This window comes from Lipotes vexillifer, unplaced genomic scaffold (assembly GCF_000442215.2).
Source record: "Lipotes vexillifer unplaced genomic scaffold, Lipotes_vexillifer_v1.1 scaffold663, whole genome shotgun sequence".
Lineage (NCBI taxonomy): Eukaryota > Metazoa > Chordata > Mammalia > Artiodactyla > Lipotidae > Lipotes > Lipotes vexillifer.
In genome coordinates, this window is record NW_006788963.1 from 319952 (window position 1) to 347816 (window position 27865).

General features: G+C 38.5%; 1 protein-coding gene across 1 annotated transcript in view; it reads left to right on the forward strand.

The window, feature by feature from the left end:
* CDK6 (cyclin dependent kinase 6) overlaps positions 1 to 27865 on the forward strand; it is a 219279-nt gene that overhangs the window by 50416 nt on the left and 140998 nt on the right. The window contains exon 2 of the mRNA XM_007461886.1: positions 7705 to 7840. Within this exon, the coding sequence (XP_007461948.1) occupies positions 7705 to 7840 (136 nt within the window). The remainder of the gene's footprint in view (positions 1 to 7704; positions 7841 to 27865) is intronic.

Here is a 27865-nt window from a genome sequence, read left to right on the forward strand (position 1 = left end):
GAGTTGGTGAATGGTGTTTATTCTAATCAAGACATAATGGTACTGAATTTTCTCAGCAGATTTCTTCTTTTTATAGAGTTGACTTTATGTTGTTTCTGAACTTAGAAAACTATTTTGTATCGGGACTGGACTCAGCAGAAGTGTGAGGTCGTTGTCTACCTGCCTCTGTTTTCTTTCTCTTGACTTTGTGGAGATGGTGATCCACGTGGTGACTCAGAATATTTTGCCCCTGCTACCATTCTCTTCCCTATAAGAGAACAAGTAGGCTTCTGTGATTTCCTCGTGTGTTTTAGCTCCGGAGTAATGTTTCCTTTTTTCCCATAATAGTATATACTTAGCATAACAGAGTGATGTTACTACCTCATTCTTCTCTCTGCCTTTGATTCAGATAAAATGCATTAGCAGTTTGAAGGATTGTGCTTGAAATATGAGTGCCTCCAGTGCTTGCTATAGGACTATGAAAGAAGTTTGAATTCTGTTATTTAATGTCCATTTCAGGAATTCATCTTGAATATGAAGAGAGCAGTATACAGTATCCTATATACCCATTAAGACAGCCCAAATAGCTTATTTGGGGCCCAGCTTACAGTGCACCAGTTTTGCACTACCCTATGATAGCAGTGTGTTTCCATATATGCAAGTTTTTACTGTTTGCTCTATTTTAAATATTTACTGTAGTGCAAGTCACATCGTGTAAACTTGCCCAATATGGGGGATTCCCATTTTATTTGTAAAACACTTTTTGGTTAATGGATGCAAAAATATTAACTCATGGATCCACATTGCCAGGTACATGTAGATAGAAGCTGAAACGAGGTTAGTAGAAACTCTAAAGATGAACTGGAAGAAGATGAACTATGAAACTTCCTTATGAACACTCTTTTTAAGGCTATAAGGAATAAAATGAGTTAGTAAATAAAAGGTGTTGGCTTTGCATTCCCCTGTCAGATTGTGGTAGCCTTCAGTGTAACAACAGTATGATCACAAAGGGGTTTCCCTGCTTTGGGGTTATTACTTATGGGGCGTCCCTGTGCGTTTCCACTTTTCAACAACAGCTAGTGGAAGGGGGGTTGCTTAACGAGGGGTTTTGGGAGAACAGATCTCTGAGCGTTGGATTCAACCTTTAACTAAACTCAGTACCTTTGTATGATTTTTAAATGCTTCTCCTTGCCTCCTCACTTCTCCTTACCCAGGCCTTTCTGACGCTATAGGTTCCATATTCCCATTTGCAATGAGCTTGTCTCTCTTGCTTTCTTTCTCTACTTTTTCTCCATAAAATGCCTCTGTGGTCAGACAAGGGAACCACAAGGAGGAATCCTGGGAAGAGGCCACATGGCTCCTTAGGAGAGATTAATTATTCGGCTCTGCTGCTGTCAATTACTGTTCCCCAGCCGGCAGGCTCATGGAGAAACCTCTTAAGGCGAATAGTCTCCCAGCAAGTCAGGGAACTGGTATAGTCACCTAGAGGAAACTCCTACTAATTAAGCTATGTGCTTGAGCTTAATTCAGTTTGTCTAATACATAAGATGTATTTGAGGTCAGATATTGATGTTTAAAGTCTTTTAATTATTTCAAAATGTTTATAGATGTCTTAGGACTATTTTTTGTTGTAAGTAATAAAACCCAGCTCATACTGGGTAAGCACAAAAGCAACATTACTGGCTCACGTAAGTAATAAATCCAGGGGTAGGTTGGGCACAAGTGGGTCCAGGTGCTTAAATGATGTCATCCGGAATCTCTTGCCTATCATCTCTCTGCTCTGGCTCTCTTCGGTGTTGGCTGCATTCCATGGTGGGCTCTACAGTGGTGGCAGAGATGGCCACCAGCAGCTGCAGGCTAATCTGTTGCCAGTTTGGTAATCCCAGAATAAAGAGAGCTCTACTTTCCCAGAAGATCTAGTAAAATTCCTGGGACCAATTCTCATGGTCCTGTCCATCCCTAAATCAGTCATTGTCACTCTGTCCAGGGTAGGTTACGTGCCATCCTGCGCATGTACCCCACGAATATATTGCCTGAGTGTATGGGGTAGGAGCGGTTCCTCAACAAGAAATGAGGTTATGGTTTCCAGAAGAGAGAATGGATCTTGGAAAGGTAAACATCACAGGTGTCTACTGTAATAGGATGTAGAATGAATTTACTTTGATGTTGATATATAAAGTTTCACATAGTGTTTGTAGAATTAATTTGGAATTAATACATAGCCATATATCATTGCTTGTAGTTTTACATGTCAGTTGTCTCTCCCCCCAACTGGATATGAAGCTCTTAAAAATGGTACCCATCTTAGATCTGTTGGAATCTCTAAAACCAAGTACAGTGCCTGCACAGTACAGTGCCCACACTGATAAAGGTTTACAGGTACTGCTGAAATGGCGATTTCCTTCTAGCAGCAGGTTCATTATTGTTAGTGGCAAATACTTCTGGAATTACACCATTCAGTGCTGGTTGAGAATAAGTGCACACACACTCCTTATTTAATGAGCAAAAGGAAAATACCCTGGCCAGTTTCCAGTAGTGTAGGGTTATTGGGAGGTGTGAACATAAATTTGGTGCATGCAAACTGTAGCCAAAGAATGTGCTTCGTGGACTATAGAGGAAGAGGTTAGAGATTTTTTAAAACTGCTTCTCAATTCTGAAGACTGCCTGTAGTTCAAATAAAATTTTGTTTAGCACCCTTCGGCAGCTGTGCCAGACATCTCACAGATCTTTAACTATTTGATGTCCAAACATTCAAGAGTATGAAAAAAAGCGACAGGAAAAAAAATCCTTATAGAACTTCCTGTGACAGGTCAGAGTTTAATCACAGCAAGTAATGCAGATTTCCCTTTTATTATAACCACAATAGAAAGGCAGGGTTTGTGTTTACAGAGCATGTTGTTTGGGAGACCTTTGTAAATTGTAATCTTTGGAAATCCCAAACCTTATTGGATGTAACCCCATCCATTAGATGAAGACAACTTGCCTATGCAATAGATCCAGAATAGCAAATTAAATGGAGAACATGAACAGGAGGCAGTCATTCCGAATTACAGTGGGTAGGATGCAGAGTTAATTCATGGAGATATTTTGTTATGAGATAATTACATCACTAGGACAGCTGGAAAGCTGAGTGCTGTGCTGGACCGCAGTGCTTGCTCTCTGCCCTGCAGCTGGGGGGTCAGGACAATAGAGACAGGGAGAGGACTTATTTTATGGGATAGTTAGGGGCTTGGCTGACTTAATTGTAAAATGATAATGACCTATCTGCCTTTTTTGGATTTTGTTTTGCGCAGCTAAACTGGATTCGTAGACTCAGTGAATGCTGAGAACTACTTTTTGAACCTTCACTTGGATCGCGTTAAGCTAATAAGCTCTAATGGATAAATTTTGAATGGTAGTTTTCATTTCCTCTAAAAGTCATCTGAGATATTTTTGTTCGTCCTCAACACAATGTGATTATATTTCTCTTATGGAACTGTAGTTATGCAATCACTGAAATGGTATTTTTGTCAGTTTACTGAATAGCAAAAAAAATAGAATGGTTTTAGAAAGCTTTAAGATGTTGGTCGACACAAGGAATCAAACAGTTGAAGTTATTTCCCAGGGTTTATTTTCAAATGTTCAGACCCGTCTGGCTCTTTTGTTTTGCAAGTTATAGAGGTTATAGGTAGCTTGACCACATTCCTCATTGATTTATATAAATATATTACAGATTGTTAACCTCCTGCCAAACACCAGGGGTTTCATTCAGTTCTTGTTTAGTTTGGTTGCTTTATGTGAGACTTATTGGTTTTATTACAGCATCTATCTTCTCTTTATTGCCCACTGAAGTGATTATTATTTGCTTTGGGATGATTCCAGATAGAGTCATTGTAGACAAGAAAGCATCAAAAATATTATGTTCTAAAATTCCTAAGATTAGTATTTATAGCTGTTGATTCAAAATGCATTTTCTACCCATTATGACTAATGTAATTTAATTTTACTATGATAATCTTTACTAAGCAATTAAGTCAGACTAAATTTCATGTTTTAGTATAGAGTAGTATTTCCCAAAATGTCTTCTGTACGGTACTGGGTCTATTGGATGTTGATGGCCAGCATTGGAGCCCAAAACCTACAGGTTCTTCTAGGACTTTTACTTCCCTCGATGTCACTTTTGAATTTCTAAGGAGACGGTAATAGGCTCCATTTCCCAAATAAAATTAATAACGGCACCTTAAAAAAATAAAAAGCATTATCTCCTTGAACCAGCGTGAGCCACTTCTAATAAACACCATTCTTTTTGTAGCCTAGAAGAATATATAATTATATACACTAAAATTTATACAAGAATATTCTACTCTGTATCTAATCTTTAAATGTGTGTCTTTAAAAATCCACTTTAAAAAGAAATTGTCAATTAAAATTAGTGCCTTTTCTCCATGGCTTATCATTTGCGCAATTAACAGGGGCTCCAGGGAGCTCACCTTTGCATATCTCAGGTGTGGAGTCCAGGTGCTGCAGGCAGCAACAGTGAATCTTAATAAATTGAAGAGAGTGATATAAGAGTGATATAACTTGGAGAAAAATAACTTGGGTGGGTTAGATGTTATTCTTGCATTGTGTCATACAGAGTGTTTGAAAATGGTTTCAGTGAGATGAAGCAACATAGCATGCTGCCAGGGCTGTTAGGTAACTAACAACGGTTTGGGAACAAGTGACCCTTCGGTTTAGCAGTGTTTTATGATCACTTCATTCTCCGGCTATGTCCCTGTCAAAAATTTTTTTTCTTTTGGAAATTACTAAAACGTCTTATGTATTACAAACCATAAGTGTAGTAAGAACTGGAGTTACTAGTTGTTTACTGACTGGAGGCAGTGATAAACAATGTATTTTTTAATTAAGGAAATGTATTACTTATAATAGAAAACATTTTGAAAGTAATGTTTAAGAAGCACAGCTGTAATGATGCAGTTCCCATGTTTGTATTTGATTTTAGTACAGGCCATTTTTGGTTCATTACTGTTTCATTTTATCACAAAAATAGAAGCAACAGATATAAAGAAGCTTGGTAATTGTGGAACTCCTTTTTCTTCTTCAAAAGGAAGAAAAAATATTCCATTGTATATATTTGCCACATCTTCTTTATCCATTCATCTGTCGATGGACGCTTAGGTTGCTTCCATGTCCTGGCTATTGTAAATAGAGCTGCAATGAACATTGCTGTACCTGACTCTTTGAATTATGGTTTTCTCAGGGTATATGCCCAGTAGTGGGGTTGCTGGGTCATATGGTAGTTCTGTTTTTAGTTTTTTAAGGAACCTCCGTAGTGTTCTCCATAGTGGCTGTATCAGTTTACATTCCCACCAACAGTGGAAGAGGGTTCCCTTTTCTCCACAGCCTCTCCAGCATTTATTGTTTGTAGATTTTTTGATGATGGCCATTCTGACTGGTGTGAGGTGATACCTCATTGTAGTTTTGATTTGCATTTCTCTAATGATCAGAGATGTTGAGCCCAGCCATAAAAAGAAACGAAATTGAGTTATTTGTAGTGAGGTAGATGGACGTAGAGTCTGTCATACAGAGTGAAGTAAGTCAGAAAGAGAAAAACAAATACAGTATGCTAACATATATATGGAATCTAAAAAAAAAAAAAGAAAGGTTCTGGTGAACCTAGGGGCAGGACAGGAATAAAGACACAGATGTAGAGAATGGATTTGAGGACATGGGGAGGGGGAAGGGTAAGCTGGGACGAAGTGAGAGAGTGACATGGACATATGTACACTACCAAATGTAAAATAGTTAGCTAGTGGGAAGCAGCCGCATAGCTCGGTGCTTTGTGACCACCTAGTGGGGTGGGTTAAGGAGGGTGGGAGGGAGATGCCAGAGGGAGGGGATATGGGGATATGTATGCATATAGCTGATTCACTTTGTTATACAGCAGAAACTAACACATCACTGTAAAGCAATTATACTCCAATAAAGATGTTAAAAAAAAAAAAGGAAGAAAAGAGTAAAGCTGTCAAAGTATGTGGGTTTAATGGAAAGAAGATGGTTCAAAGGAGCCTATGAATAAATGGTAGTTACCTCAAATTACCAAATTGAAAGAGTTGTTTTCATAAACTTCCCAGGTTTCAGATCCATGCATGATAGCAATCATATTTTTCACAGTATGGCATGCATATGATTTACGGCATTATTTTTAATAAATTTGTTAGTTAGGAGTTTTTACTTTGTCAGAATAACTTTTTAGAATAAGTCACATTAGTGATACTCGAAGACTTTAGAAATTTAGAAAAAGTTAAGTTTATAAGTAGATAATTAAAACTTAGAAGTCAGAATATTTGGAAGTAGACAAACGTAAGGAAGAAATTCTGTTGATTCTAATTGATTTTAATGGAGTTGTAGAACTCACCCCAGGCTGCCCAAAATTAAAAAGGAGTTTGGACCTGGCTATAAAGTATGTGTGGTTGGTGGTGGTGGTGTTCACCCCATCGATTTAACTTAATTATGGTGTTCCTTAGTTTCTTTTAAAGTTTACTTTAGATTAACACTGAAGTACCAAAGGTATGGAGCCCATTTAGCCCAGAAATGCAGTAGAGTGGCATGGTGAACCAGCTAGGCATTAAAAATTTAAGAGGTAATGTACAAAGTGGATAACTGAGAGTCAACCCTGCATTTCAGTAACTGGGTTATATGCACATTTATAATTAGTTTCTTTGAAGAAGGTGTTGTTTCATTTTAAAAAATGAAAGAAAGTAATATGAAGAGCACTTTTATTAGCCTTTTCTTAGTATTTATATTACATTCTTGTCAAGAAATTTATTTATAGCTTGTTTATGGGTGGTGTGTTTAACTCCTTAAATGTTTGGTGAGCATCTCATGTGCCAGATAGTATCCTTTGTCTGTTGAAGCTAAAGGAAATTCTGTCCTTTGGCTTGAAAATTCTTTTGACTACTGAAGGCTTTGTTCTTAAAACTTAAATTTTGAATTCGTTGTAGGATTTTACGGAAGGAATTGAATTCTCCCATCCAAACATAATTATAAAGTTTGTCAATCTACCTTTATCATCTAAGGGCAATATAGTTTACCAATGCAATTTCTGCCCCCCCCCAAAAGTTAAAATTTCACAATTTTTATTAGCATGATATTTGGAATTTTAAAACTAAGAATTCATGCCCATTCCAGGGAAATGACTTGATTCACCAGGATGAGAAGGCTTTCTTAGAAATAAACCAAATTTCTCCATATTCCATTATAGTTATTTTCATAGGCATAATTATAAGACCTTAAATTCCAGGAAAATCTAAATTGCAGAGTCCAGCATCTCCAAAAAATGCTCAATCTGTCTCTTTAATAGTTCTTGACCTGTGAGCTAAGAACCATATTTTTCCTAGAGGCTGCAGTTTTTGAAACTATCTCTATCAGCAAATTCTACCTAAGATCTTAACTAAGGAGCCCTCCAAGCAGGCATTCTCATGTTGCAGTCATGTTGCTTTCTCTTTGCCACTGTGGATTTTGTCACCACTTAACCAAGTGCTCTGCCCCTGAACTTTCATATCGATATTAAAGTATCAGATCCTATTAGGTATCCTTACGTAGTATCACAAGGAATGATCAAACCTGTCCTTTTTTTCCCCCTAATTACATACATGATCAAATTGAGGGATATGTGTAAGACTTACAGGTTACTTCTTTGCCTGTTACCACCTACTTAATACCTCTTTTTTTTTTTCCTTTTAGGTTGTTTGATGTGTGCACAGTGTCACGAACAGACAGAGAAACCAAACTAACATTAGTGTTTGAACATGTTGATCAAGACTTGACCACTTATTTGGATAAAGTTCCAGAGCCTGGAGTGCCCACTGAAACCATAAAGGTACTAAGAATCATCTCTCTGCCTGGTCAAACAGTCACACTGTTATATAAACAATGGCACTCTTTCCTTATGAAAATTGCCAAAATTAGAGCCTTTGGAACACAATATATAGTTAAATATATCTAGTATGACTAAGTGGGATGTTTAAAGAATGGGGTATATTCTAGTTCACTAATTTTAGGGCTCAGTGGAAAAAACCCTTTAGTTCTATTACATATTAAAATTATTGGAAAATATCTATTTGTACGTTATCTGGCCCTAAGCTTAGAAAGTATAGTGTAGTAAGTATAGCTCAGCCTTTTTCTGATCGTTTGTGGACTCTGAGGGTTATAATTTAAAACATCATTCATGAGTATATTGAATATTGTAATTGTATACTGGTCCTAGGACATACCTATGCTATGTAAATCTGAAATATTGATTGTTAGGCCCTTCTTTCTCCATTTTCTTCTCATTCATAAAACATTTATAGGAAGCCGAAGTGTCAGGTACCGTCCCAAACTCTTGGGATTCAGAGATGACTTAAGACTCCTGGGAGGTCAGCACGCCTAGATGCATTGTATTCACTAGAGGTCCTTTCTTCCTTTAGGTCTAATGGGAAGAGCTACTTATAAAGCTCTGTTGGTCTTACTTTGTTCTGCTTAATTGAACTTCCCAGTCGATCTTGTAGATCTGTGCATATCATGGGCAGGTTTTCACAAAGATCTGTTTGTTTTTGTGAATTAGGTGAAACGGACTCCTTACCTTATCATTCATTGTGTAGAAATGAGTTCTAGAGTTCAGCATCATTTTAGATAGGAGTTAATAGCTGAAAACAGTTTATCTTCTGAACAGAGTAAGAAATGTCTTTTAGTGATAACTAGGTGGTGTACCCAGATACTGATACATTTAGAATTTGATGTACTGAATGATTTATTTCTTGGGTTTTAGACTAGTGTAGAATTTATTTTCTCCTATCTGCCTTTCATAAAAGAATATGGTGCTCAGGAATGGTCTCGTTGCTTCCTGAGCAGTTTCAGGGACAGTAAGGCCCTTTAAATGTAGGTATTCCTAATTACCTGTTCTTGGTCCTTTTCTCTTCTATCTCTGCATCCCTTTTTTCACTCAAATTCTATTCCAATCCTGTGGCCTCAGTTCTTTCCTTTATGAGTTTGTCCAAAATACCATGTTCAGCATACAGGGCAGAGTATAGCCCTGTTTTGTGTTCTCTGCTTTCTGGCCAGATTGGGCTAATCCCCATCCTCTTACTGTGGCTCGTAATTTCCTACCTCCGTGGACTTCCTTCTCGTTGCCATTCCTTTGCTCCCCCTCCCACCAATAACTCTCTGCTTACATTTTTCAAGGCCCACACCAGATATCATTTGAGCAACCTTTATAGCTGGATGTAATCTCATTTGTCTTATATCTTGTTCTACATCTCTCCCTCTTTATCATATTTTCTACATTTAATTGTGATTATTTGTGTCCATGTCTTACCTTATTCATTCATCTTTGTATCCTGACAGTCCCTACTCAGTGATTTATACACATAGGTACTCAATAAATAAGACACATTGCCAACCTTTCTTCAGATATAATTAATTGAAAATTGTTTCTTAAATAACTTCCAACAGCTTAAACACGGACTGTCAAAATAAGCATTAGCTTCTTCTGATCTATTTCTAAGTTCAAAAATTTCATGTGGAGGAGGTCATTTTTTTTAAGCAGCGAGACAAGGTAACCATATATTTATACCCTACATTGCCACCTACCTACATGGATCTTTCGAGCTTCACGTTAAATTCTCCTAGGACGTTAGAGGCTGCTGAGTGGAATCATTTGTAAAAGTATGTGTAGTTAAAATGACTGATAAACCAGAGTGATGTGCTTAAACTAAGGCTTGATCAGGCAAGAGTAGAAAATGAAGTGGGGTGGGGGAAACTCCTAAGGGTGGGAGTAGAGAGGTAAGCAGGATTCAGAGAGGAACAGGCAAAAAGCTGGTCACTAAGGTGAGGTGAAGGAGAGGAGCCGGGGGATGGCCAAGCCAAGGTTGGGGAGCGGGGGATTGGTGCTTATCAACAGAAGCTTTTGACAAGGTAACTTGTTAAAAGTATTTCTTGAGTTCTTCATCTATCCAGGGAAAGGGAGTGTCACTTCGTTCTGTGTTGAACAGGAGATTCTCCTGGAGGCTGTTAAATTTCTTCAGCCATCAGAGGCAACAGCCCCACAGAGGTAGAGGTGGGTGCAAGGGCTGTGGTTGTTTAAGGTTTGCGGTTAATGGTGTTTTGATGTTTTCGTAGTAAAATAAAACTACGGTCAACTGAAATATTAAAGGTGATTAATTTGTATGTTAATGGCTCATTGAACATCTTTTGCTAACTTAAAAGCTAGTCGCAAGACCCTTTTCGTCTTCACCCTTACTTTTTTTTTTAATTGAAGTATAGTTGATTTACAATGTTATTTTTAGTTTCTGGTGTACAGTGAAGTGATTCAGTTATACATATACATATATTCTTTTTCAGATGCTTTCCCATTATAGTTTATTACAAGATATTGAATATAGTTCCCTGTGCTATACAGTAGGACCTTGTTGTTTATCTATTTTATATATAGTGGTTTGTATCTGCTAATCCCAAACCTAATTTATTTCCCCCCCCTCCGCCCCTTTCCCCTTGGGTAACCATAAGTTTTCTATGTCTACGAGTCTGTTTCTGTTTTGTAAATAAGTTCATTTGTATCATTTTTTTTTAGATTCCACCCATAAGTGATATCATGTGATATTTGTCTTTGTCTGTTTGACTTCACTTAGTATGATAATCTCTAGGTCCATCCATGTTGCTGCAAATAGCAGTAGTTCATTCTTTTTATGGCTGAGTAGTATTCCGTTGTATATATGTACCACATCTTCTTTATCCATTCATCTGTCGAAGGGCATTTAGGTTGCTCCCATGTCTTGGCTATTGTAAGTAATGCTGCCATGAACACTGGGGTGCATGTATCTTTTCAAATTAGAGTTTTCTTCAGATATATGCCCATTCATCCTTAATTTTTAAAAATTTTCTGAACTGTGCTGATCTACTTTTCTTCCTTATTAAGTATAAGGGTTTTTTTTTTTTTAGAATTTGTGTTTGAGGTTCTTTAAGGTCATCATTAAAAACATGAGTAATCATTTAAAAGCACTATAATACTATCAAATGGATAGTTTTAAGCTGAATATGTGATTGACATAAATTTATTTTTAATGAACACTTTTATCTTTTGTTTCTAAGTTGACATCTTTTTAAGCACTGGTATGAAGGGTAAACAGCTGCTCAGTAGGAAGTTCCAGCTAGTTGAGGTTCTGGTTAATTGAATTTTTCAAGCACACAGCCAGAGAACAGAAGTATTTTGTTGTTGTATAGCTCATTTATGAGAAGTCTCAATAACTATATCAAGTGAATATTGTTATTATGAGGAACCTATTGGGAACATGGATTGGATTCTTTATATAGAATGCTTTGTTGTAATAAGAGTTTTTCTGCATGTACTCGTACAAAGGTTAATTGAATATTTACAGGGTGAGTTCTGTGCTAGGCACTTTGAGGACACAAAACTGCATAAGTCATGAACCTGCACTTGAGGACCTTAGAATATAAGAGCACACAGAAGCATGTGGTGTTGGTATTTTCAGGTTTAAAAAACCCCACTTACTTACGAATAAACACAGTCTGTAGCTGATTCTTTGCATTATGGTACCAAAATATTTTCTAAAATGTTCTTCGAGGTCATAAATATTATTATTGACATTGTCTTGCATATATCAGAACTTGCCGTGTTGCAAAATAGACAAATAGGTAAAATTTTAACATGAAATAGGTGTAAAGCAGGAAGTCAGGGAAAGACCTCATATTCAGATGGTTTAGGCTGTGGGAATTTTCCTCCACCATCTGTCCCCCACCATGTTTTCTGTGACACTGTTTACCTGTTGGTCCACCTCAATTCACTATATTCGAGCGCACATTCAGGACATAAATTGCATTAGGTGAGCTGTACTTGGGTAAAACTGGGATGTTGCATGGTCTCTGACTAGCTGTTACAGAGGTAAACTCTTTCTGTTCAATACCATTTTCATCAACCTGTTTGTTATAAAAAGAGCCCATGAGGGCTTCCCAGGTGCTTCAGTGGTTAAGACTCCGTGCTTCCACTGCAGGGGGTGTGGGTTCGATCCCTGGTCAGGGAAATTCCACATGCCACACGGTGCAACCAAAAAAAAAAAAAAAAAAAAAAAAAAAAAAAAAAAAAAAAAAAAACAGCCCATGATGGGCTTATTTTCCCAGCTTACATATATCACATAACAATTTTTACATGCATTTAAATACCATTTGTTTTTAAAAGTAAAAAAGGCAGAAAACCACCCCTGAAGCCCTAAGTATTTGTGAAGGTTGATAGTTGGGTGAACTCATTAGGGGAAATTCTGTCATTATCATATGGTCTGGACTGAAAACTGTCATTGAGAGGCTTATGAGAATAAAATAAAATCATAGGTGGTTCTTTCCAACATTTTAAAATACACCTATTCTAAAAATAAATAAATACATTTATACGTCTTATTCATACTTCATCTTGAAGTTTTCATCACATTCTTTAATCTCTTTTCTTGATGTCCTGAGATATATTCATTCATGTTGATGTTGACATTTGCATAAAGAAACCCCTTGACTGCTATGCTGTGACATCAACCAATACTCAAACTTCGCCTCGTAGGCTTATTGTTGCCATATCTTGCTTTCCTGTTTCTAGTTCAGAATGTTTGGTTTTTTTTTTTTTTCGGTACGCGGGCCTCTCACTGTTGTGGCCTCTCCCGTTGCAGAGCACAGGCTCGGGACGCGCAGGCTCAGCGGCCATGGCTCACGGACCCAGCCGCTCTGCGGCATGTGGGATCTTCCCGGACCGGGGCACGAACCCATGTCCCCTGCATCGGCAGGCGGACTCTCAACCACTGCGCCACCAGGGAAGCCCAGAATGTTATTTTTTGATGTACTTAATTGTGGAGGAATGCAGTGCCGTCTGTGTAATTTTAATTTGATCATTTGAGATTCGACATTGTCTTCTTAGACCGCCATGCTTAAACTTATGAGGCAATAACTGACACCTTATGATTGTCTTATTTTTTTCTTTGGGGGTTCATAATACATTTTGAGTACCTGTGTTTATGTAGCACCTTTCATTTATGGGGACTTTATGAGAAAAAAAAAAAAGGATTCTAGATTGTTAGGTTTTCTCTTTCACGCCTTTATCTGCTACCTTATGAGAGAGGATCAGAAAGAACTGTAAACAAATTCCCTCACCTTGTTCCTTAGTCATATGTAACTGCTACCCAGAAAAAGAACTATATGGCAGGATATATATGGGGAGAGACTCCTGTGTAAAATCTTATGCTTTACATGTTTTCAAAGGTAATGCCCTCTTTTACTAAACTATCATTTGGTACTTAGCCTTCCCTCTCTAGTACATTATCTCTCCTAGTATATGACCTGGCTTCTCAACTATCTTTCTAACGCTTTGAGAACCTAGTTTCATTCTTTGGACATTCTGTACATGTAACACGCTTTTCACGAATAGAAATTCAAAGGCACTGAAAGCTCACAGAGAACACCAGCTGCCTCTCCAAAGTAGAACACAGTTCTTTCAGCTCAAGACCACATGGCCTCTTTGGATGACTCAGTCTTGGAATAAAAATTATATTTTATTTGCGTATCTCTATGACAGATGAATTCTATATGGCTTGAGAAGGCCGAAAGACCTCAAGGTTTATGTGTCTGTGTGGGTCATTTTTCTCTGTGAATTAGATTTCACTTTATCTTCGATTGAATGTTTCTTAGAGATTTCTGTTGGTTTTAACATTTTCAGTAAGAGATAAAATGTACTATTAAGTTTATTTTACAAAACCCAGACTTCAGAGACTGACACACACTGTTAATAGCACCTGTTTTCTGCCTCTGGGAAATATCTGTTTTCATGAATAATATCTGCTTGCAGTAAACAGTGGCTCTGGTGTCAGGTTGGGATGCCCAGGGCTGATTCATCTTTCTCCATCTGACATAATGCAAAGTGACTGCCTGGTCCCTGGACTCCGATGAGGAAAGCCTCTCAGAGCCTTCTCTCCTCTCGCCCCTAAAGGAATCAAGCCACGGCCCCGCTCGGCTGCTAGTGGTCTCCACTTTGCCTGAATTATGAGCAGGTGATTTGTCTCATCTTTGCAGGACACAGAGCAAATTAACATGAAAATATCGCTTCCCAGAAAACAAGGCAGGCTTGAATGCCCTGTCGCTGCCGGTCATTAGCCATCTGCCACCGACACTCATACTCTGTTTATCACATTTGAAATTCAGAGCAGATGTTGCATAATAAAGTGATCCCAAAAACAAGACAAGAAATTCAAAGAACAAATACTTCACAATAATGATAAGGATCCTGGAAGGAGATTTTTTTCAATCTAATAGCAAGGCTGGACTTAACTGAATAGACCGTGGTTTTAAAAACACACACAGGCACATGCACACACATCTTTCCTGGTGTTTAACGCACACTGCTTTTTTTGTAGTCACATGAAATAATTTTTGAAGAAAGTGCATTTGTGAAAGATGCCTGAGAGGACTGTTTAATAAGATTAATTGTAATAAGCAAAGTGGAATGTTGTAATAACACTAGTTCTGGTACAAAGGACCTCGTAGGTCAGTCATGCCAGTGTTGGTTTTTACTCTAAAATGGGCCTCAACTTACAGCAATGTGACTTAAATTACTTCACTCCTGTAGTATAGTTGGATCTCTCAGGGCTTGTAGCTAGCCAGTGTGGTTGCTCAGACAGCTTATTTTCTTCTTGGTACTCAAGATCTTATGTTCCCTCTACCCTTTGCCTCCCCTGCCTCCTTCCCTGCCCCCCACTCTCCCCCATCCTCCACTCCCCATGCGTGTGCGCGTGCGCGCGCGCACACACACACACACACACACACACACACACACACACACACACACATACCACACTCGTACTTCCCCAGGCTCTGCGTAGCTCTGCCCCTGCTTCCTCCTCAGTCCCTGGCTTTGGGCTCTCTCCAACCTCAGTCCTAAGAGTCTTTCATTTAAGTTTCACTACCCTTCCACATTAATGTAACATTTTACAGGATTGGTTATTGGAATGTTTTGCCTAATCAGCCTATGCGCATTCTAGACCCTTCTTATGCCTTATAAAAAGCACATCATTGGTGGTATATTAACAATTGTGCTTAGAGGCATTCTGCTTTTTAAAACTCAGGCGTCTGAACTTTCATCAGGAATGTAACCTATGTCATAGTTTTTCTCTGTGGAAAGTCAGCTTGGAATGTAGTCTTCTGACTCAAAAGGAATGCTTTCTCCACACAGACCACACCCTCGTTCCCACTCTTACCTGTGTATGTGCCCACCTCACTCCCCACCCCCCAACACACAGAATTTGGGGGGATTTTTTCAGTAAGAGATAAAATGTACTATTAAGTTTATTTTACAAAACCCAGACATCAGCCATAATGCTAAGCAAAAGTTAGGCAGCCACCCTGGGGGTTACTAGAGGGTTAAATCAAAGTGTCCCCAGCAGTTGACCATCATCAGCTCTAATAGAAGAGCTGATCGGAAGGAAGTGAGTCAACACTGAGTTTACCTCAAATTTAGGGGGAAATGTAGGGTGAGTGAGCTACATCTGTGGTAACTTTCAGTAACTCTTCAGGGAGAACATTTTTAGATCATCTAGATTTTGAGGACTCTCCCAGAAACAAATCCTTAAGCAATTTCCCAAGCCCTTGTAGTAGTTGAAAATATCGGAGAAAGAGGACAGAATTATGCAAATACATGATTATCTAAAAATATGTAATAGCAAACTATAACAGAGTTATTTTGTGGTTGGTTTTTTTTTTTTTCCCTAACAGGAAATATGGGTTAAAAAGAAAAAAAAAACTAGTGTCTTTCTAAAGGTACTGTAAGACTGACTCACTAAAATAAATATTGACTCACTAAAATAAACAAATGACACTTTGATCGAGCTAATAATAGGTAAGTTGGAATCTCTTTAGAAAGTGCTTCCTCACCTTGGGCATTAAATCTGTTTATAGAGCCCATGAAAAAGTTGCAGGCAGTACATACCCAGTGCGTATCACCATGGTGACAGATGGCCGAGTGATGCTCCACAGAGAAGAGGGATACTCCTCACCCAAGTTTAGTGTGTGCCTAAGCTCCCTGGTTGCAGTATCTTTTCTGGCTCTCTTCCTCTAAATGTTGGGCGATCCAGAGCTTCACCCTCACCTCTCTCTTCCCTGTCTACACTTTCTGGCCAGGTGATAGGTGATGTCGTTCAGTCCCAAACCCTCAGGTATCATTATTCTCCAGCCTGACCTCTCCCCCTTGCTCTAAATGCATAGTAGTCGACCAACCGTTCCGTTTGATATCTCGCCACCAAAACATTGCCCAAGAGTCTTCTCCCTAGCTCAGGCCTTCCCCATCTGCCCAGTTGTTTGAGCCCCAAACCTAAGGATCCTTCTAGGCATCTTTCTTTCCTTCACAATCTTCATCTAATCCCTTAGCAAGTACTTCTGGTTTTATCCCCAAAAGATAACCCCAGTCCGACTGCTTCTCCATATCTTTGTTGCTAGAGCTCTGGTCCAACCCATCAAACCAGCTTCCTAATTCGATATGCTGTTTCCACTCCGGCCCTGTTGTAGATTATCCTCCATACAGCAACCAGAGGCACCTTATTAAAGCATAAATAAAAGTATTACTCCCCTGCTGAAAACTTTTCTCCAGTAGTTTCCAATGACTTGTAGAATAAAATAAAAAGTCTTGCATGACCTAGAGCTCTTCCTTCCTACCCACCCCCTTCCTCCCAAGCTCTGCTCTGCCTCTACTCTTTTGGTTCCCTGTCCTTCAGCCACACCTGCCTTCTTTCTGTTCTTCCAGCGTGCTTCCAGCTCAGCGTGGGTACTTATTGTTCACTCTGTTTGGAATGTTCCGTGCCTCTCCCTCCCAAGCCCCACAGGTAGGGTGCCTGTTTCTCACCATTCTAATCCCAACTCAGGTTCTATCCTAATGTCTCCTCTGATCACTTCACCTACCACTCCACACCTACTTACAGCTTTACCACATTACACCACGTTGCCCCATTTTATCTTCTTCAACATTCAGCCGAAGTGATCTCATTCGCTTTTTTATATTTGTTCTTTATTTTTCCCAGCTAGAAGGTGAGAGCTTTGAAGTCCAGACTCTAGTTTATTGCACTATCCCCAGCACTGTCTGGAATATATAGAGGACCCCCAGGAAACATGTGTTGGTGACTATATATCGATGCCTACATTTCAGAGTTATTAAGAGGGTTGATTACATAGGCACCTACTTTCCCATTGTACAAGTGAGGAAGTTGTACTTTTTCAGGCATACATAAGTATATATTTATATATATTTACTTTTCTGTTATATATATGCATATACATATATAACAGCATAATACATATGTATGCATATACATACATATATATGCATATACGTATATAAAATAGAAAAGTAAACTGAGAATATGCCATAGCTCAACACATCTACATGGCTCTTTCTTCATGGTGGGCAGGGACACTGTGGGATTACCCATATTGTAACTAAGGATTTGCTTGGTTGTCTTGGCTTAGATATAGTCTAAAACCAATAACGGATCTCCACTAGAACTATAAGGCATTTTCTCCTTTAATATAATACTGACTTGACTAAATTCCCAAAATTGTTCTCTTTCAATGTTGGACTCTGCTAATTGTGTTTTATACTAAGGATGGGACACTGAGTCCAATGAAGCGATTGACTGACGCTATGAATCTTAGAGCCCATTCTCATCTCTCAGGGGTAGAGTGACACATTTTTTAAAATTTAAATGTAAGTTTCCATATATTCACTGTGTGTGCAAAGTTCTTTCTCATCCCCACCATGAGAAGCAGCAGCTTCAAAGAGTTAAGTTACTTTAAAAAGATCTAATTGGAAATACTCTCCTAGATTTATTCATTTGGATTTTTATCATTCGTATCCAGAGATTTCAGATACCCATGTGATTGTGGCGTTTGGAAGTTAAGAAAGCACATTCTACTAGAGCAGTTGCTAATGATTTGCAGTCACTAATTTTTAAATTAGTGAAAGGCATCTAGAGAAAGTATCCACCAGTTATCTAAGATTGTAACTTCTTCCTCATTCCTAAGCAAGGTGGAAAGGCTTAATCAATTGTTTCACTGCAGTTAAAATCATTATTGGTTCTATTAAATATTTGTTGAAATGAATAAGTGCTTTCACAAATGGTTGTGCAATGAAGCCCATAATGAAAACCGCATAATGGTAGGTACGAGAATCAAATATCTCTGGCAAATGAAATATTGTTGCAAATACTCTCCTTCTGCTCTTCCTCTTTCTCATCACCACTATCAAAGAGTAAAATTCTCCAAAAAGGTTGACTCCAGTGGAAAAACTCAAATGAGGAAGGAGAGTTTGACCTGAATTTGGATTCATATATCTAAATCAGGGCCTTGATGCAAGCATCTGAACACTGTGACTCTTGATGTCTTAGGAATTAAAAGAAAATTCTGTGAATATTAGAAATGACCAAGTATAAATCTAATCTTTAAAAACTCTAGCTACCACTGTACAATGGAAGCCTAATTTGGATGCCTGGAAAACAGACTAAACCCAACAAATTTTGTAAAAATGAGTTACCATCTCATAAGGGGTTAATGAAGTTAAGTTAAACATAATGCTCTTTCTCCAGGTGTGGTCGGTGAATCACCTGTATAGTCACCGCCTGAGGTGCTCATTTAAATTGACAGTCTTGCCCTAAACATAATCTCAGGAGGGAGTTTCCAATAAGTACCCTCTGATGTTACTTATAGACACTGCTGTTTAAAAGATACTCCTTACAGTTTGACATAGGACCCTACTTGGAAATGGAAAATGTCTGAGATGACTCAAACCTCTGGAATATTTGCTTGCCTATGAGTAGGTGGCCCCAGCCATTCAGAGGACTCTAATCTAAGCTCAGATGAATCAGGTGTGGCATTTTAACTAACGCCGTCTGACTATATGAATACTTGTTTAAAAGCACTGATGTTTTATTCCTTAAGATGGTCTATTGGAAAATGCGAGCTCATTTATATGAATTACAGAGAAAACGCTTAGGAACATGAGAATTCTAACTAGAAAGTCTTAAGCCACCCAGAAAGCTACTCTTCTCAAAAAAAAAAGTGTTCATGACATATCATGATTTGACCTTTGGAAGATGCTTTTTGTTTCATTTCACTTACTGTTCTCACAGTTCTCTGTGGTCCTAACTTAGTAAACCATTACCAGATTTGCAAGTGTAATGATCAGAATTCCTAACCCTGTTTTATTGATTTGATGAGGAACTGAAACCATATGAAACTTAAGTGAATCATAGGCATAGCTTTTTAGTGCTGACACTAATGTGGCCAAACAGAGTGTTCAGGTACTTACTTTGAGGCTCACGCATTAGAAGATATGAATGCTCAGAATTTCTTCCACTTGTGTTTCTAAGCCTTTAACAAATGTAAGCTAGTAGCTTTGTTGGTTTTTATATTTACCATTGCTCTCTGCTGTCCCTGACCATACTTGTTCATTTTTCCTTTCTTGGACAAAACCAAAGAAATATTTATCATTCTACTCTAGTATAGTCACACCACTTTTAGATTGGAAAGCTAAAATAGAACATAGCAGGAAATTGGGGACCACAGGGCATAGGAGGTTTCACTCCAAATTAAGTTTAGGAACTGCAACGTTAAAGGGTTTAAATCTACACTGAGCCATCAGATGCTGATTGATCTGGAAACAGATATCCTTAATTGAAGTTGCTCTGTGAATGTGTTTAGTTCTATGAATATGTTGGAACACTTACTGAACACTTAATGAACATTTTAATTTCACTATCACATTTTATTGTTTAAATCTGGAACTCACCATCACCCATAGCTGAAGACCTGAAGTGTTTACTGAGACAAAGGTGTGGTATAAAAGCTGTAGGTGAGGGCCCTGCTTCCCTCCGTCTCTTCCCTCTGTAAAAATATTTTCCAAGTCAGGAGGATGCGGATGCAAGAAGACGGAAGACATTGGTTTGTAGTAACAAGAGAAGAATTGATTTAATGGGTTCCAGTGAAAAAGGAGAGATTTATGTACCCTCAATAACCACTCCCTAAAAGTTAGCTCTTTTAAAAATACGTGATGCTGAGTGTAAATATCTGAAACATTACATTACTAACTTTTGTTTCCCCCATTATGATTCTTTCTCTAGTCATAGCAGTTTATCTTGTAGACCTGAAGTCATTTAATGTTTCAACCAGATATTAAAGGTGGCTTGATTCATGTCTTCAGTGCAAAACTACATGAATCCAAATAAATGAAAATCAAGGACATAAATATTGGTTAAGTTGGTCTTTGGCATTATATATTCTAAATGTTGCCACTGTATTAACGGCCCTTGATATGCTTCTCGTGATTGCTGTAAGATCTTGATAAAAAACAGGAGTTGGGAAGAAAGTAAAATATAAGTTACGTTAGAATGAGTTAAGAAAAGAGTTGCATTTTGGTGTCGTCCCAAGCAGGGAGATTTATGAAAGCATCGCACACCAAGAGAAAGGACTTCTTTTCTGTTTCAGCTCCATCACTTTCACCACCAGAGTTTCACAGGACTTCTTACTTTATTTATCACCAAGTTCCATAATTAACATATGGTTCATGTTATTGATTTCTCAGGTTTCAAAGTAAAATAAATTGAGCTTTCTTCCACATTTAGAATATACAGTTTTTTTAAGGAACTCTAAACAAAGACATGCATTATTTGTAAGTTAGAGAGCAGCTGCCAGAAAACAGAAAATTAGGAATGGAGTCATGGGTGAAATAATAGAGATACTGTTCAGAGGTAACCCTTTGTACAGCAGGAAATTTTCCTTAGAAAAGAGACAGCTGAGTTTGCTTGTAAATTTTGCTAGAAACAGGACTGATTTAGTAACATTTAGTGCTGGTTAGGAGGCTGAAGACAGCATTCCAGCTTTGGATACCAAGCAATTGCTGTCTTTTGTGGTTTTGTATAAAGTCTAAACAATTTATAGTTTTAAAAGGTATGTGTATATGAGGGGGGGGGGTGCTGCTATTAATTTTTTTAATGAATAGAATAAATATATCAAATATCAGATCTGAGAGTAGAGAAGGGTTTTCTAAGCATAAAACAGTAGAAATTGTCACAAAGGAAATACTTCATAGATTAGACCATAAAAATTTTAAACTTAAAATATTACAAATAGAACTAACAGGCAAATAAAATATTTGCCAAAAATCAGCAGACGTTTAATATACTTAACATATAAAAAGCCCTTAGAAACCAATAAAAAGAAAATTACCTAATTCAGATATGAATAAAGAACATGAACAGACAGATTCACAAAGAAATACATATGCACAGAATGGCTGGTAGATAGGTAGGGGAAGTATTCCACTGCACAAATAATCATTGAAATGCCCATTAAAACCAGAATGTATCATTATAGGAGATGATTAAATGAATTATGAAAATTCATTTAACAGAATGATTTTTCAAAAAGACTCATTTTTGAAGAATTGCCTAAAGAAAGATAATATTCAAACTATATATAATACAATCCCAATTTTGAAATTATTTCAAATAGATGCATAGAAAACTAGAAGGAAATATGCTAAAATACTAAGTGTATATCTTTGTTAAGGTGTGGGTTGTTAATATATAAGTGAGCATGTACATTAAGCCATATGCAATTGTCAATAGTTGACTGATTCAACCTAATATTTTTATAATCTGACAAAAGGGTGTTATGTGTTTTAGTGCGGAATGCCTTCTATTATAGAAAAGTTGGAGTTCTTATATCTGAATCTTTTCTTGAGCGACATAAGAATTAGCAACATAATATCATGTCGTTTGTGGTTAGGCGACACAATAGGACAGATTTTGTAAAGTAATCAATGTGTGTACATTAAAAACATTTAGTACTTGTTTATTGATGCTGATGATGTGGATAAAAGGGCAAATGTTGAAAGAGTGGGAAAAAAAGTGATTGGTTTTCTAATCAGTCTTACTGACAGCATTGTTACTATCTTCTTTAATCTTATCTGCATTTTACCATTAAAGTGGTATAATGGGCAATGGAGGAATTTCTGTTTATTGTAAATGGAAGCAATTGCTGGTGAGTCGTAAACTTTTAAATTAATGTCTGCATATAAAATAAAGTTACAAGCCTGTTTTTACTACAGTGGCAGGTACTGGTGTGGGTTTGTTTAATGATCTCTAGGTTTTCAATATTTTTTACATGGAATCAACTTTCAATCCTCTTGTTAAAATCAGCTCATAACACTTAGAGTATATAGTTCAACAAAGGCTGTTTAGGACTATGCATTATTCTGTGCCTGCTAAAAAAGGAACATTTCTTTTCAAACCCTGAGTCGGCCTCTACAGGGAGATTGCCCACAGATATTGAATAGATAAGATGTTGTGAATGCAGAGTTAGTTTAATGAAACAGTCTCAGTTGTCTTTCCTATTTTCCCCGAAATAAATTATTTAATTTGAGACAAAATGCTAACAGCAATCTTGGTAATACACTTGCCATTATAATAACGTGAATAACTCCACTATCCACTCAAAGACAAGCTACTTTTTTTCAAAATTAAAGGGGGAAAGTGATGCCAAACAAAGGGAATTTGAATATATGCTTATTATTATTATTATTTTAACCTTTCCTTAAAGTCTATTGTCTCTTCCCATTTGTGGCCTTTTGAGCACACGAAGATGAACATAGACCAGGGTAGATGATAGTAAATGAAAATTGTTGAAGATATGTCGTTTATAGAAAGATGAATACCCATAGCTTTGGTGGTCCCCTTGTTGGGTTTAGAAAACTGCATCACCAAACACATTCAAAATATTGAATTGCTTGTATCCCAGACTGAATCCTCAGTACAGTAGGTAAAATTGCTGTGTTCCAACTTAGCTCTGTGAGCCCCTAAGAAGATACTCTTAAAGTGGACGCAGCAGCAGCTCTTGATGATAACCTAAAGTATTGGGTAGGAGGGAGTCCCATTTCACTTGGAGAGAAACCACTGAGCTTTCTTTGCTCCAGCCAAAATAACAAAGTCCTAGCCTCTGGTGATTGATGAGCATGTTGCCAGGGGAAATGGACTGGAAAATCATCCCTTGTCTTTTACTTGCCACAGGAAATCCATAACAGAGATCTCCATTCTTCTTGTTCTGATAAGAGGCCTAACGAAGCATCAGGAAGGGCCGTGAAGCCTGGAAATGTGTTATATCCAGCTGCTTACTGGGTTGCCTTTTAAAATACGACTCATACTTCCCTAACTCACAAATCGAACATGTGTGCAGTTGGATAGCCTTTGACAAGCCATGCAGCTTTTTGACCATTACAATGTGGCAGTTGAGCTGAGAGAGGCTGTTTTAATAAGTACAGGTATCCCCTGTTTAACCTAACAATATGCTTTTCAAAAGGTATCTGTGCAATCAAATTCAATACGTAGCATTCTTTTACTCCATTTGGCATTGTTAAATTGGATATTCATAGGCTGGAAAAACTTGGGAGCTCAGAAATGAAAGCTAGGGCTAAATTTGTACATGCAAATACGAATAATATTTTAACTAACGAGAAACATTGTGAGAAGCACCCCCCAGCACACCTCATGCCCTTCGTGGGTAAGGCCGCAGAGCTGCTGCTGAAGCTGTGGGCACCACACTGCAGGCTTGGGATTGCACGTGCACATGTCTTCGGGAATACCTGCGGAGTCAGTTTTGAGATGTTCAAGCTCAGACCATGCAGTTGTCACATGAGAGGGACTGTCTGAATTTGTTTGGGATTCCTGTTTATTAAGGTTTCCACATTGGTCTTGGCAAAAAGGATCTGTTATTTAGTAGTTTCTCAGCACCCTTTGGATTTGGTGTGTTTGGATTTTCATTAAAATACTACTTTGTTATCAGAAAGCAGGAGTCCTTAAAGTGTTCGGCAGTGAACACTAAAAAAAAGGCTCAGGTAGCCTTATGTAGTATGTTTTGGAAATGTGTTTGTTTAAGAGATTAGGGTTTCCACTTCGTATGACTTCTTCCTTTGTGTTTTTTTCCAGGCCTGCATTCCAGTTCTGAGTTAGAAATGTTTTAAACCTTTCCTAAATTATATTTATAGAAATAACAGCCCATCCACTAAAGTTATTCCCAGAGCCTTTATTTGCTAGTGGTGGGCATGCAAGCTGTTTTATGCTTTCTCTCTGGTCTTAATGCTTCTTGCCCTAGTGACTTGGAGAATTTTGTTCATTCCGTTTGTTGGTGGAAAGATAGATGGCCAAAGAATGACCATCCTGAGGCCACCACTCTAAGGCTGGCTTTGAAAAGCCCTCTTGGAAGTGGAAACACATGTTCGTTCTCCCCAGGACCAACCTGGTAACGCCGCAGGTTACTGCAATCTCTCCTCCCACTATTCCCTCCCCCAAAATGAGAGGCCTGTTGAACTTAGACCAAAACCTCTACAATGTTCATTTGCTGAATTCCCTGGTTGCTGCGAGTGTTCCGTGTCCCTTATGTTCTCAGAAACTGGCTACATCTTCACATCAGTACACTGTAAAAATTGGGATGGAAGAGAAAGTGAATGGAACAGATTCTTGTTTTTATGAGAGTATCCACTACTTCAGAGCACCCAAATTTCACTCCATTGCCATGCCCAGACATAAAATTGAGGCACCTCTTTGTTGTGCCTTTCTGACATGCCCTCAGGGCTTCCAAATTTATTGTAAAACACTTACCAGTGTAATTTTCCCATTGCAGCTTTCCATCTTTCTCCTTAAACTTGACTTTTGAGTTGTATACAACATCACGGTGAGGTGAAGTTCCTGTTTGCTCCTCCCCCCACCCCCCCTTTAAAAAATTTATATGCCTTTATTTGTTCTTCTGAGCCAAAATCAGCAGGGCCTAATCCATAACAGAGCCACCATTTTAAGTCCCCACCGGCTGGGTTTGATTCCTGATTATATAAAGAGGAAAAAGCAGATCTTGCCAAGGTTGGGGCAGATTCCCGGATCTTGCCAAGGTTGGGGCAGATTCCCCAACCTTGCAAAACGTTGCAATTAATGGGCTTGAACTCGAGATGCTTTTGTGTCTGTGCTTGTATGTGTGAGAAAGAGTGAAAAAGATACCCCATGCATAGAATTTTTAAACTGGGCAGCCCCATGGTAGTTCACTAGAGGCAAGAGATACCCTGTTGGCTCCTAGGCCTTCCTGGAAGCCACCTGCTGGAAGAGCTTCCTTGGAGACGAATCTCACATGGCTTCCTTTGGCCTGAATGATGTTCCTACCCGAGCTTATACCTGAGGAGGCCTTGGAAGAGGAATACTTCTTATACCCAAAGTACTGTGGAGATTGGGGTCCTACAGTTTGCCACTCAGGAAAATAAACCGGCGTATTAACTCCCAGCAAACGCTACCTCCTTGGTTTGAAGCGGTTTGTAAAGCATTTTCTTCCTGGTTTGTGCGCCCCACATTGTTTCGGCTTCTCTCATCACTGACCAGCTGGCTCCTTGGTGAATAGAACTGTGGGCCCCTCGCCATGTTTCATGTGAGGTCTTGGCTGGGTGGCAAACAGGCAGCCTGTAGCCAGTGTCAGCAATTCAGGAGGAATTGGCACAGCAGTGTCCCCATTAATTTCTGCTTGTCACATACTGTCATGCAAGTTACACCAGAGAGGAAATGACCGTTAAAAAAAAAAAGGTACCCTTGTGGCACTGGGTCCCCTCCAGACGTTCCCCGAGGTTAAACAAGTGGATACAATTAGCTCTACACAGACAGCTGCGGGGAAGGGAAAGCCTAGAAGTAGGCCCCAGGGCAATGTGTCTTTCCTGTTAGCAAGGAGTGTCAGCTATCAACATCTGCCATATTTTAACCCTTCAAAGGGCCCCGTAAATTAAGGGGAGCTATTATCCCACGCTCTGCTGATCATTATCAATCATAATGCCTTGGGAAATTACCACAGTGCTGCTGCCTTGGTGGCAGGTTTTGTCCTGTGGGGAGCGTTCTTTATGTTTTTGCCAGGAGCAGAGAAGGGCAGTGGAGGCAAAGAGGGTGAGGGGAAACTGGCTCTTTAATCGTTGGTAATTTACTGCCACAGGGAAGGGGACTAGAGTGGCAATAAACGCTTCTTCAGTTCAAACTCAAGTCGTTAAAATTGGTGGGCTCCAGCCGGCTTCCATTTCCAAAGAGATCAGTCTTGCTGACTGACTTTTGTCAAGCCGTCTTCACCAAGAGCGATGGCGGCTTTTAGAGCACAAACAAGAGCTTTGGGAAATGAGAACCAGTTTTAGAGGAGGAAGGCGATCCAAGATGAGAAAAGAAACTCTAAAATAAATTAGAGGCTTCCAAAAACTGTTGTTTTATTTTTCAAAGATTGAAATGATTAAGCTGCTGTTATCCAAATGGAGTCCTGACTAACCTTTGTAAGCACATGCTGTGCTTTGGGGTAGATTTGTCTGGTGAAAGTCTGATTGCCAGCACAGAGCGACTGGTGAATGAGACAGTCCCATGTGAATTATGTTTGTTGAAATGTACTCATTTGAACTCATCATAAAAACTGGGGGGGGAAAAAAAGAATGGTTTATTACCATGTTTTAACCCCAACAGGTATTGGGTTCATATTTGTGTACTTAGAACTTTCTTTTCTGAAAAGATACCATTTTGCTTGGGGGCATGAGTATTTATTTCTCGGTCAGACAGGAGTTCTGAAAGTGGTCAGTAATGATGACTGTAGGGGACCTGAGCTGATGTTCACCTGTATGATTGCACAAGGACAAGACAATGGAGGGAATAATCATCTTTGGATTTTCCTGAGTCCTTACTTAATGTTACTAAGGAAAATTCTGGCATCCTTTAAAATAACTTTAAGTAGGGGCTAAGAGCCACCATCAGAATAACTGAGTAGAAGTAACACTGTGTCATATTATCTAGACTTCACTTCTTCCTATATGGAAGAAAAGGTGGCATGATCACCAAGGAGAGCTTGGAGGTATTGTCAGCAATGAATGTGAGAGCTATTGCAATCCTATGGCCTCATTAGTCTGAGACCCTCATTTCATTGACCCTCATTTTATAGGAAACAATATCAGGGACTTGTCTACGATCTCACAGTGAAGTAGAGGAAGAACTCAAGTCTTTCCTTCCCAGGTGAACTGTTCATATCATTCCATGGGCTGCTCAGTAGAGCCTATTTCAGCAGCAACAAATTGGTCCCTTTGTCCTGTTGACAGCAGGGAGTAGGAAGGAACCATAAATCTGGGGTAGAGGCGACTTTCTTCAGTAAGGGGCACAGTCAACTTCTGCCATGACATCAGGCTGTGAATTTGATGCACCAGTTTTAGTTGGCCCTATTAGAGCAAGAGATGCCAATGTTAAAAGATGGTCTTCTTGTACAATTTTAAGTATATCTAGAAATATCTAAAAGTATTTCTTAATTTTAGTGTCAAGATAATATACAGATTTGGGGAAATTAACCTCTTTAGGTATTTACAATCTTTTCAATATTAGATCACAAAGAAGAAAAAGTAAAGTATACATAAATGTGAGCCCACACAAATATGTGGTCAGTCCCTAACTATGAGATCTCTTTTTGTCTTGTAAATGTCTTATAGACTAAATATGAGTTTTTCTGTTACTTATGTTACTGATACCTGATTTAGGGGATAATCAGTAATTGACTTCTGTTTGAGCTTAGGTGAATATTGAAGTATATAATTTAATAAGTTATTAAATGTCACCACAATTTGATGCTCAGGAGTGGATTTATTCACCATAAAGTAGATTCTTATTTCAGTTAAAAATGAGAACACGGAGAAACTAAATTACTACACTTACTGATGTTTAAAGAGCATTGTTTTCTCAGAATTGTTTCTTAGGCCTGATTTCAGGATCTGACGTACAATGTCAGGCTTCAGTTGAAGCACATA